General features: G+C 38.4%; 1 protein-coding gene across 1 annotated transcript in view; it reads left to right on the top strand.

Annotated features, from left to right (window-relative positions):
- Window positions 1-13,039, top strand: part of LARS1 (leucyl-tRNA synthetase 1) — a 50,313-nt gene that overhangs the window by 29,979 nt on the left and 7,295 nt on the right. Inside the window, exons 23-30 of the mRNA XM_058165956.1 lie at window positions 158-341; window positions 547-637; window positions 3,184-3,324; window positions 3,433-3,573; window positions 3,661-3,771; window positions 5,562-5,672; window positions 8,888-8,992; window positions 10,547-10,642. Coding sequence (XP_058021939.1) covers window positions 158-341; window positions 547-637; window positions 3,184-3,324; window positions 3,433-3,573; window positions 3,661-3,771; window positions 5,562-5,672; window positions 8,888-8,992; window positions 10,547-10,642 — 980 coding nt within the window. The remainder of the gene's footprint in view (window positions 1-157; window positions 342-546; window positions 638-3,183; window positions 3,325-3,432; window positions 3,574-3,660; window positions 3,772-5,561; window positions 5,673-8,887; window positions 8,993-10,546; window positions 10,643-13,039) is intronic.

The raw sequence follows: 13,039 nt of genomic DNA, 5'->3' as shown, positions 1-13,039 counted from the left end.
GTGCTAATTGTACAGGTATTTGATGTGATCTTGCTTAGCTTCACCTGCTGCTTCCTGTTTGTTAGGAAGCTTGTGATCCACTTACAAGTCTATAAGTCTTACAAGACTGCATGTCTTTTGCTGCTGCTTTAGAAAGTGAAACCTCTTTCCCTTTCAGGTATGCGGCTGGCGCTGGCTGATGCAGGTGATACTGTTGAAGATGCAAACTTTGTGGAATCCATGGCAGATGCTGGCATTCTCCGCCTCTATACATGGGTGGAGTGGGTGAAAGAAATGCTTGCTAACTGGGACAGTTTAAGAAGTGGGCCTGCCAGAACCTTCAATGACAGAGTCTTTGCCAGGTATCCTTAAGGAAGGGTCAACTTGTTGGCTTAAGGGAAACTACATTTTCTTTTTTTAAAAAATTAATGTTTTATGGCAATCTTGCATGATCCTGTGGTAGTATTGCATGATCTGACTTCATTTATGGGAGTCTTACAGGATTCTGTCACGAAACCTTGGGTTTAATTCCAATTTTATTCTAACTCTAGCTTTCTTCTCCCATAGTGAAATGAATGCAGGCATAATAAAGACAGAACAAAACTGTGAGAAGATGATGTTTAAGGAAGCCCTTAAAACTGGATTCTTTGAATTTCAGGTAGGGGTACCTGTTCTTCAGAATATAGATTATTAAACATTCGATTCCGTTTTCTAGCACAAATGTGGTCAAAGTAAATGGCAACAAATGTAAACCATGTATTACTAGTATGCTAAAATAAACGAGTATAAAATAACATATAAAAGAAAGAATACCTCCAATAACAATGTTTATGCATTTGAATTTTTTTCCTTTGATTACTAAAAGCCACAAATGACAGACCTTACAGATTTTCACATTCTGTCTTTTCTTTAAAAAAAATTTTTTTTTAATGTTTTAAAATATTGTGTGATGATTGATCTCACAAAAGCTGGGGGGAAGAAAGTTGCCTCAGTGTACTACAGGGCCAGGAGGTGGTGCTATAGAACAGGGGTCTCCAACCTTGGCAACTTTAAGCCTGGGGGACTTCAACTCCCAGAATGCCCCAGCCAGCTTTGCTGGCTGGGGCATTCTGGGAGTTGAAGTCCCCCAGGCTTAAAGTTGCCAAAGTTGGAGACCCCTGCTATAGAATACTTTTCATCTGCTCTCTGCTTTCAGTTGGCCAGAAAAGCAACACAGGTTGTGGGGCCTCTGTTTCTTTGGTATGGTAAATTAGAGGATGGATGCCAGGTGAGGTGACCCCTAAAAGATAAATGTGGGCAGCGAGAGCTATCTAGACACTACTATATGGAGTGGGAGGTAGAGGCAGAGTGAAGAACCAGAGGACTTGTTTTATCAGTAACTAACATGAAATATTATGTTGGAAAGCTCATCTTTATCACCTTGACTTTATTGTGTAGACTGAAATCTGAAAAGAAAAAAAAAGGCCAATCAACAGCTAACCAGACTGTTTCTTCCTATATGGCCGGATTGCAGTCTGTTACCATGTTTCTTCCTGTCAGTTGTTACATTGGTATTTATTCTAAGGCCATATTCCTTCTCCCTCTCTCCTACAATGCTCTTCTATAATATTGTCACAATTAATAAAAGTAGAAGACTGCAGCAGCAATGCCTTCCCTATTTCTCTATACTTGCATGTGAAGACCACAGCTGCGATATAAGGATATCTGCAAGAGGGACCTAAAGGCCCTGAGAATGGATATTAACAAATGGGCAACCTTGACCTTCGATTGTTCAGCTTGGAGGATAAATTGGATTGAATTGGCCTTCTCCAATTCAAAGAGACCTTTGTTCGGCAGGCTGAGGCAAAGAGGCAGTCCTGGAACCAGCGAAATCTGGGGGCTGGGCAGGGGACAGAATGTATCTGCCTTCAGTGTGGAAGGGATTGCCACTCTCGAATTGGCCTTTTTAGCCACACTAGATGCTGTTTCCAGATACCATAGTCTTTTGAGACTGAAGGATGCCAATAGAATATGTGACATTAAAACAGTTGGTCATCCCAAAGAAGGATCCCTTTTTGGAATCAACCTGCCAACAGCTACCCTGGGACAGTATTCCCTTTGTATCCAGCAATCAAATAATGGAATATATGACCAGCTTCAGCTTAGCAGAATTTAAGTGTGCCACATCCTACAAAGAGGTCTAGCAGGGCAATCTTTACCGTCCCAGTTTCTCTCCCATGTTATTCTCCATGGGCTTTGTATAGCCGTCTGAACTCATTTTCATGTTCTGATAGCATCCCAAAGCACTTTAAAATAAAAGTGTATGTATTTTAGAAGATTACTAAACTCATTATCTGAAAAGGACTGCAGAACCCTGACTGGATGAGAAATGCAAAGATTGACTTTGGACTTTAAACATAACTGACTGCTGAATTTATAGCCTTTTTGAGAATGATCTATCCTCTATGTTAAGGAGCAGAGATTTAGCACTGCGCTAAATGGGACAGTATAAATAAATTAGATTTAATTAAATCTAAATAAATTAGAATTGCTGCACTTGATGATTTGGGCTATTTCCTCAGGAGTTAATTATCAGATTGGCAATTAGAATTGAAAGAGGAAAAAAAAAATAGAGGCCAAATAATTAAAGAAAATGATTATTTATAAAAAATATCAAAAGACAAATGGATAAAAAAACTGTATTCTGCTTTCAATTGCTCATAAGGAGAATGTTTTTCATAATTGTCCATGAGGTGTCAGCAGTTCCCCAATATATACACATAGTTGGTAATAATGTGCCCTGACTCCTTTGCACAACCACATTCCAAGGATATGGTTCAGCTCTCTGAACTCTCCAAGCATAATAATAGATCATATTTATTGCTTCTGTTTTCCACACTTCTTTATAGTAGTTTCTGATATTGGGTGATTCAAAATGACAGTACATAGTATACCACTGCAGTTATCCTTGACTTTTATGTTTATGCCTATGCACTTCTCTTTCAAAAACCTTCATAATATAAAGCTATGTAATATCCAACTTGGCAGGGGTTTTTTTTGGTTCTAATTCCAGCTAGTGCTTAGGCCTACAAAATTAAATCAGTCCCTTTTAATAATCTATTTTGGGCGTATAAGTGGTTTACAAGCAAGGAAATGGTCTTTTATGCCATGTTTTTCCATCACAGTTGGAATAGTTTAACAGTGCTTTTGCTGGCTCTCCTTCAGGCAGCGAAAGACAAGTACCGGGAACTTGCTGTAGAAGGAATGCACCGAGAATTGGTGTTCCAGTTTATTGAATCACAGACTCTCCTGCTAGCTCCAATCTGCCCTCATGTGTGTGAATATATTTGGAGCTTGTTGGGCAAGGTACTGCTTTTCATTCACTGGCAAACGAGGGAGGGATTGTATGTTGCAGAATGATGGGAATATTGCATCAGACTCTTCACCCCCAATCCATGTGTGTTAACTATAAAGGCTGAATCCATCATGAAGGCTTCCTGGCTTGTGCCTGGGATAGTAGATGAAGTCCTGGTCCAGTCTTCCCAGTATCTGACAGAAGTAGCCCATGATCTCCGTCTACGTCTAAAAAACTACATGGCACCAGGAAAAGGAAAAGTAAGCATCCATGTCCTTTTTTCCTGCAGTTAGTGTTTGAAAGTTTCACGCATTTTGCTAAGCACGACTTCCCATGCTGTTTTCTAGAAGGGCAACAAAGAAGTACCACAGAAGCCATCCCACTGTACAATTTATGTGGCCAAGAACTACCCTCCATGGCAGCACATCACACTGTCGATTCTACGAAAACATTATCAGGTGATCATCCTGCCTAAATTTCTCTCGTGGCTTCAAATATTTCTAACCTCCTGTTTATGTAAATGGGGACCATAAATAAAACATGGGTTAAAAACCTGCATGATAATACACATCCAGAATCAGTCTAAATAAATCTTTAGGAAAATAGAAAAAAAACACCATTTCTTATTTGCCAGGCTTTTAACTTTTAATTGATTTTAGGGGTATGAATTGAATCTTTCATTACATTGCTTGTCCCGTCATGCTTTGTGTTTTGCTTTATTGCAAGCCTTCTTGGGTGTTTACATAAACTGAAAGAAATGAATAATTAAAGTAACAATTAATAGTTATTAATTATTAAATGATAATTAAGAACTGAAAGTTATTTGAATGTAGAGGGAAAGAAATGCAATACATAGATACCTGCAGAAAAAGAGCAAGACCATTAACTATCCTTATGCCCCATTTTATTAACTTATTAGCCACATTTTTTATTTTTGCCACAAGACTAAATGGAACAAAGGAGAGGCCACTAGCTAGATGGTAGGAGTGCTTTTGCATTTCTGCCTAAATTGGTTAAAGATCATGTGGGTTGCCTTAACCCTAGAGTTTCTAGGTTACTGCAGTGAGGACAGTTGCAAACCGTTGCAGGAACAACATTTAGGATTTGTGAAGTGACAATATAATAGAAGTATCCTTAGGCTAGTGAAGGTACACTATACTTGGCTTTAGAGGGGGGGAAAAAAGAAGGAAATTTGCTTCTGTCCCCCCACATTTTGGCAGCACAGTCTTGGAGAATTCATAGGGGCTGAATAGGATTGGATCTTTCCAGACAGCTTGCTTTGTTAGCTTGAAATAACCTATTTTTTTTTTGCTGCATCTCTATCTGGCAGAGAAAAGTGAGTTATAGATGTAGTATTCAAAAGTGATGCCTGGAACAGAAATTTCTGTCTTTCGCAGCTTAAGATCCTGCAAGCCCAATTCAAGCCCAACACTGCATCGTAGCCTATCATATCTTTTGACAGCCAATTGTTTCCCTTTCCTTTGTTTTTGTAGTTCAGGTAGCCAGCAAGAATCAGGAGGCCTCTTGATATCTTTGTGGACAGCTCAGCAGGCTGGGTGTGATTACTCAGCTGTGTTCTGCTCGGTAGACCACAAATTGTGACAGCCCGAGGGAATAGCTGTCCTAAATGATTTTGAGCAAGGTGTGATATTTAGAGCATGGCCACATATAGAAACACGGCTTAGCAGGATGGAGGGGTTCCCAGTGGTCTTCTGAACTCATTAAAGAATAACTTTTAAACAGCAGCATTTAAAATTGGGGTGAAGCAGTTCTTCAGGGTGCAAAAAAGGGATCTACAATGATGTTTAAGCAAATAGATATGTTAGCAGATAATTGTAGAAACAAATTAGTTCATCATTTTGACTTTTCTCCCAATCTTCTTTTTTGGGGGAAGATTATGGAGAAGATAGCTGGGTGATAGCTTCAGAAAGTCCTGGAGGAAGTAGATCAGGGGTGGCAAACTGTTAGCCTGTGGGCCAGATGCATCATGCGCAGGCCACGCCCACCCCAGCTCTGCAAAGGGGGAAAATGTTGTGATACCTCACGTGACGGCAATGTGACAATGCGAGTTTGACACCTGTGAAGTAGATTATCTCCACCATTTCACTGAGCTTCAGAACTGGGTACAGTACTAAGACTAGTGAAGGTCAAAAAAATAAATAGATCCAATTGAGGGGTATGTGTGTTTTCTTTTCCTATAGAACTGTCAACAGGAGAATAATTGGATCTTGTATGTTTTTCGTTGTAGACCAATGGAGGACAACTTCCAGACAACAAAATAATTGCCAGTGAATTCAGCTCCTTGCCGGAACTGAAAAAATACATGAAAAGGGTTATGCCTTTTGTAGCAATGATTAAGGTCAGCCTTTTGCTATTTATCGCTACAGTTCTGCTTACAGGCTTGCTTCTTGCGTTTTATCAGACTCCTGGAAATTATGCAGAGATGCGGGAGAAAATGTAAGTATGACGCAGAATAGAATAGTGATGTGGAAACACAAATTTTTTTGGGGGGAAAATTCAGAGAGAGAAAAAATGAGCAGGATCATACAAGTTGTGTCCCATCAGAACAGAAAATTTCTGTTTCAGATTACTATGTGTTTTGTATGAGATGCCCTGATATAAATAGTCAGTCTATCTATCTATCTATCTATCTATCTATCTATCTATCTATCTATCTATCTATCTATCTATCTATCTATCTATCTATCTATCTATCTATCTATCTATCTATCTATCTATCCATCCATCCACCCACCCACCCACCCATCCATCCATCATCTCCCATTTCAATCCTAACTAGAGAAATATTACCTGGCTATTGGTTATGCTTTAGTTACATCGAGGTTAGACTGTAATATATTTTATATACGCTTGCCTTTTAAGTCAAACTTCCTTCAGAAGTTATGAAGGTATTATTGAAGTTTATTGCTAAACATGTATTGTACTTTGAAATGGCATTTTATTTAAGTTAATTTTATTGAACATTGCTTATATGTAATAAGGACACACTAGTATGTGTTGTGGAATACAACTTTTGGAGGTATAGCAACCATGTAAAGGGTGAGCAGGTTGATGATTTAAAGTGGACAGGGCTGAATTTTTCCACGGGGTTACCTGATAGGACTTTGCATGTGAAATTGCCTACTGCTGCAATTTTCAGCTGATAGTTTGCTTAAATGATGAAGGACCGCTTGCTGAATTTTGACGCATGTTTCAGGGGTGGGGTAGAAGAAAAGGTCCAGGGATGTAAGTGATAGTACAGGTGACTCTCCCGATAAATATCTTGCTCTGATAGATTCATTGAGAAGATTGTGTTTTGAAACATTACAGATAGATCTCAATCAATCAATTAAACATTTGAGAACATAAAACCTTGTTTGTGGCAATAACGCCTTCTCCCTCTTTACATAATCATGATTAGCTAAATGTTTAATTTCCTTCCAACTGGGAATGTACTTGACTTCAAATAAGAATTCAGCCCAAGTAGGAAAAGCAATATCATTTCAGCAAGCTTTAAAAATTTGAACTAAAATACGAAATTATATTAGTGGTTGCATTTTACTTAGTGTGTTTCTTGGATTGGAAAAGCCACTGTGTTGTTATTGGAAAATGCCTCCTTCTGTCTAAGGCTGCAGCAAGGATTTCCATTCTATTCTGCAGCTTCTGGTTGCAACATTGCATAGTAGTCTGTCTTCTCAAAGAGAAAGATCGCTGTGATGTTTTAATAATGGGGGGAAAACAATAAAAATGTTTTATTTAGGCCACATTTACATTTTCTTCCTTCAGTATGAACTACCTGAAGTACGTTAGAAATCTTAATAGATTTTTAGTGCATATGTTGAAAATATTCTGCAATAAAGTTGTGTGTCACCTGATGATGAACACCGGGAGTAAAGTAAGGCTATGACAATATATTTCACAGTAGATATTAATTTTAATGAGCATTATGTGCTGCACACTTCAAAAAAAAAAAAGGATAGGTTTTTATTTTGGGGGGGAATGTAAGAAGGAACATTTCCCCTATTTGTGTAGAGGTTGGTTTGTTTCTCTTGGGGGAGCATGTAAATCCCATCAGAGCACATAAATACTAGACATCCAGTCTTTGTTTTTCCTCAGTTCAGCACTAATTCAATTCCCGATGAAACACAAAGCTTTCAGAATAGGATAAGGATAAAATGTGATTCTCCCCCCCCACTACACGCACGCACACACGCACGCACACACACACACATACAGTATTAGTTATTTTGGATTAGGAATCTGAATTGCTGTTGCTTTACCACCATAACTATCTGCTTTCCCCTTGCCAAACTTCTTGATAGTAGCCATACTGCACCATTGATTATGCAGTATTCAGCTTCATTATTTTCTAACCTGTGTCTTTAGGTTATACCTCTAAAGGAGGTATGAAGAACACTTGGATGAATTTGGGTATGGCCAGTCTAGAGAAAAGGAGGACTAGGGGTGACATAGCAGTATTCAAGTATTTGAGGGGCTGCCACAAAGAAGAGGGAGTCAACCTATTTTCCAAAGCCTCAGCAGGCAGGACAAGAAGCAATGGATGGAAACTAATCAAGGACAGAAGCAAACTGGAATTAAGGAGAAACTTCCTAACACTGAGGACAGTTAGCCAGTGCAACAGCTTGCCTTCAGAAGTTGTAGGTGCTTCATCACTGGAGGTTTTTAAGAAAAGACTGGAGAGCCTCCTATTTGAAATGATATAGGACAGGGCTGTCAAACTCCTGACTTGTGGGCTGGATGCGTCACACACTGGCCACACACTGGCCGATTTAGCAAAGGGGAAAAAAGTCCCGATACATCACGTGATGCCGATATGACGACGTGAGTTTGATACTCCTGGTATAGGGTTTCCTGCTTGAGCAGGGGGTTGGACTAGAAGACCTCCAAGGTCCCTTCCAGTTGTATTTTGATTGATTGATTGGTATTAATTTTAGTCTGAATTGAGTAGGTATATATACTCATACCTCATTTACCTTGGAATTTCGTATTGCTTGCCAATTCTCTTGCAGACACCAAAAGGCTTATTAGATAGTTACTGCATGTGCATTATGAGTTGGCAAAAAAAAATATACATTATTTTTTTTTTGCAAAGCAGTCCCTAACAATTAAAATTCAGCAAGATGTTGGAGGGAAGCAAAGGATCTCCTAGTAAAGTATACAAATCTCTTCATACGACTTCTAATCTGCATGTTCTATTTACTTTCAAAATCTGCCCCTCAGAGATGTCTCGTTTTATGTGCTTGCCAGAGTTGCTGGGAGTCAGGTGGCATATACATTTAGTTAATTAAAGAATAACAGTGATTATAGGGAATAGTTTTCTGTTTTAAAACATTTTTCTAAATGTGCTTCTTTAAATATTAAAAAGTAGATTTGAGACAAAAACAAGTCACTTTTAAGAGCTTTCCAAATCGTGGCTGGAATTGGCAGTCTTCTGTAAACTGCAATGGCTCTGTTGGGACTCATAGACCAGCTGGGAAACCTACTAGAAAAGTTCCATCAAGGGCTTGCTCAGCATTGATCCACTTTAAAACTTGTGCTTTTTACTGTTGGTAGGAAAATTTGGAGAAGAAGGGATCCCACGTGCTTGATTTGGAGCTGGAGTTCGATGAACAGGCTGTCCTGCGGGAGAATATAGTCTATTTGACAAATTCCTTAGAGGTGAGCATTTGCTATGAAGCCTTAATGATATTCAGATCTTGGTAACATTCAGTGTTGCTGGAAAATTTCTATTTCACTATCTTTCAATTTTCGTAACTAAGATGTGTGGACAACTCCCAGGATTCCCCAACCAGCATCCAGGGCTGCGCGCAGAAGCTTCCTGATGACGTCCGGGTCAGTGGGTGGAGCCTCCCGCCAGTTTTACTACTGGTTCTTGCGAACCGGTCCGAACCGGGGGAAACCCACCACTGCTTCAATCCCTAGCTAGTGATACAAAGTTTATCTACAAGGTGTATATGTGTATGTGTGTGTTTGTATACTGTACACATGGGTCTGTAAAAGAAAACTGTATATTTTTCATTTTGAGTCACAACCACAATCCAGCTGTGGGGATATGCAACTATTCAGCATGGAAGTGAAAAATAGGCTTCAAGCAGGTGGCCACCCTTGAATCTATGGGTGCCTCTTTAAAGAAGCCGCATCTTTTCCCAGACTTGTACAGTAGCTACCCATCCCAGGAAAAATACACCTTTGAATTAAGGTGGAACAGCAGTTGCAATCATCTTCTTGTATCCTGCCAATGACTGCTTAAGGCAAAGATATGTTTTTGCATAGCAACCTGAGATCAAACTCGGGAAAAGATGTGGCTTCTTTAAAAAGCCATCTGTATGTTCGCCATGTGTGCTGCTGTCTCCACTAAAGCACCTTTTCAGTTCTGATCTGAATAGCTGCCTAATCCAATCAAATCCTAAATAATGCTGGCAAGTGAGAAATATTTAATGGAAGAATTCATCTAGAATTAGAACTCTGAAGTCAATATTAATGATCTTCTGTAAGTGAAACCAGAGTATAACAGTAACATGTTCTTTTCCTATTTATCACCTGAACAGATGTATGTTTTACCTTATTGAGATTGCTGTATTCCCCCAAGTTGAGAAAATTATTGGAAATTCTCGGCCTTTTTTGGGCAGTGTTTATTCCTTCTCTAAATTGAATGATTCTTACTATAAATAGGAATTGCTGCTTCTAACTGATTTAATTGGGGATTTATTTATTTGAATTTTTTAGCTGGCCAATTTTGAATTTAGAAAAATCCCGATGCAAATAACTATGATTACAGTTAGTATATTTATCTCAATAACTAAAGTCTATTGGCTATATTATTTGTTGTGAGAAAAAAAACACCCTAGCCTTTTTAATGAGATTTGAACAGTTACTTTGAAGAAAGTAAAGGCTTTGATGTGTGGGAAAAATAATGGAATGCTGGAATCTGTCATGTGCAAAAGTCACTAAAGCAATAAAACATCCTATAAATTTGAAACTGCCAAACTTGCCTAAAGTGGAACATTTCCTGGCTCAGACCTCTGGACTTGAGAGACATTTATATCCATAGAGAAAAATAATCAAAGCTGTGGAATTTTTAAAAATAAGAACTCATTAGTTAATCACAAAAATAATTTTATTTAACAGTGAAACTATTTGATAGAATTGAACTTTCTTATTAATCTATTTGAACTAATTTTTAAAAAGGATTTTCCCTGTTTTCTTCTGAAGCTGGAACATATAGAATTAAAATTTGCCTCTGAAGGAGATGAGAAAATTAAAGAAGACTGCTGCCCTGGAAAGCCGTTCTGCATATTCAGAGTAGAAGTATGTTTGGTTTTTTTGGTTTCTTCTTTTGTCCCTGTAGGAATGTTAACCACAATGGTTTGTTGTTTTCTGAACAAATCAATGAGAGCTTTTCACTTACATTAGTCTTCCAACAAACCTTCTTCCATCATTCCTATATGTACCCAGCTAAACCCTGGCAAGCCTGAGTGGCTTTTGGGTTTAGGGTCTTCTGTATCTGGGAATTCATCATCTTTGCTGCTGGGTGGGGTTGCATTGACAGACTCAGTGCACATTCTGTGGGGTCTTCTGGATTCATGGTTCCTGTTCAAAGATCATATGGCATTTGTGGCCAGGAATGCTTTTTGCACAGCTTTGGGCTCTGCTCCAGTTGTAGCCATTCTTGGATTGGGAGGCTCTATTGTCAGATACTCATGTCCTAGTCACCTCCTGAATGAACTATTGTAATGGTGTCTATATGGGGTTGCTCTTGAAGAGTATCTGGATGCTACAGCTAGTGCTGAATGCAGTGGCATGGGCAGTTATGTGCACTCCAAAAACTGCAGGCGTTACACCTCTGTTGCGTAAGCTGCACTGTTTGCCAATTTGCTTACAATTCAAGATCCAGAAGCATGTTGTGGGTCCTGTCAGCTACGGAGTTTCATCAGGTGGCACCTAGGAGTAAAGCCTTTTCTGCTATGTCCCCCACTCTGTGGAATATCATTCCTCTTGAGGTGAAGCTGGCCTCAAACCTAATTGGTCTTCCAGGAAGCTCTTAAAAATAGTTTTTAAGAGCTTCCTGTCAACTAGTTTGGGAATCCTATGATAGAGTACAGCCTGCTAGCCTGCATTCTTTCTAAGTGTTGCAGCTATTCTGTTTTTAATTTTTTTTATCTCTTTTATGTAAATTGATTGTCTTTAAATGTTTTTTTAAAAAAATATATATTTTGATTCTGTGACTCTTTTATACCTTTTTATCTCCCATGACTCTAAAGGGTATAGAAATGTGATAAATAATAATAAAATAAAATAAAATCCTAATGGGCATTGTAGGATCACAATCCGGAAGTCATCAGTTGAACTTACAGAACCGAACATGTTTAGGAACATGATGGTAGTAACTCTAAGGCTGCTCCTAAGGTTTACTTAAGTATCTGGTTTTGGTTATTATAGAAAGTTGCTGCTTCCTACTTACACACATAGAATTTACTAGAAGTCTCTGAGAACTGAGCCTCCCTTGAACTAAATGTTTCTCTTCTCCAAGCTACAATTGTGTAATTATCTACTGAGATTGCTTTGTGTAGGGCTTGACAAATGATGTGCGAAGTGACTACGGAGAACACCTCTATAGCGTACAAAGACTGGAAGATGAGACAGCTTATTTGTGTATTCTTCTTGCTCAATTATTAATGGTAATAGTGCATTGGGGCTTTTTCCTCTCTTGCTATAATATTATTACTTTAATTAATGTTTAATTTTAATTGTGAATGTTGTCTGGATAATAACATTCCCAGAATAAAAAAAATGCAAGTGACAACTCTAAGCATAATGAGGAGTTTCAGATGCTTTCTGTGTTTATATATAGTATATCACAGAAGTGAGTACATCCCCTCACATTTTGTAAATATTTAAGTATATCTTTTCATGTGACAACACTGAAGAAATGGATATTATCATTTAGGGGTGTACTCACTTTTGTTGCCAGCAGTTTAGACATTAATGGCTGTGTGTTGCCTTATTTTGAGGGGACAGTATATTTACACTGTTATACAAGCTGTATACTCACTGCTTTACATTGTAGCCAAGTGTCATTTCTTCAGTGTTGTCACATGAAAAGATATACTTAAATATTTACAAAATGTGAGCGAGTGTACTCACTTCTGTGACATACTGTATTATATCCCTGCCCAACAGTAACTGGTTGCACATCCAGTTCTATCACAATATTTAGTTTTGCTCTGTTCCGGGATATGGAATTACTGGCTAGGTTTTAGATCAATTAGCATATATAATTAAATATTTGACCTCCTAATTTGGAAAGTATATTGAATGAAAATGCTGGAATATTACTGAACAGTACAAACTCTAGCTCCTATTTCAGGACACGGTGTATTACTTATTGTGCGGGTAGAATGGCTGTATTAATTATCTTTTTGTGACAGCTTTGGTCAAGGTTGCTGAATTTCTTACATGTGCCTTATTTTTGAATTGGATTCGGTGGCAGTTTCTCTTAATAAGAAGACTCTGTGCTTCAATCAAATGGGCAAATTGAACTGTTGAGTAGAGAGCAGTTTAGGAACCCGGAATTGCAATCTGATGTATGTCAAAAGCTTGGGAATGATAGAAGCCCTGGCAGGAAATTTGACAGCTCTCTTTGAAAAAAAATGATGTCGAATCAGTTTGCAGTATAGGAAATAAAATCTTGTTAGAGAAATGAAT

Source organism: Ahaetulla prasina, chromosome 2 (assembly GCF_028640845.1).
Source record: "Ahaetulla prasina isolate Xishuangbanna chromosome 2, ASM2864084v1, whole genome shotgun sequence".
NCBI classification, from domain to species: Eukaryota; Metazoa; Chordata; class Lepidosauria; order Squamata; family Colubridae; genus Ahaetulla; species Ahaetulla prasina.
Note: the sequence above shows the minus strand (reverse complement) of the source record. Positions and strands in the feature narration are given on the sequence as shown.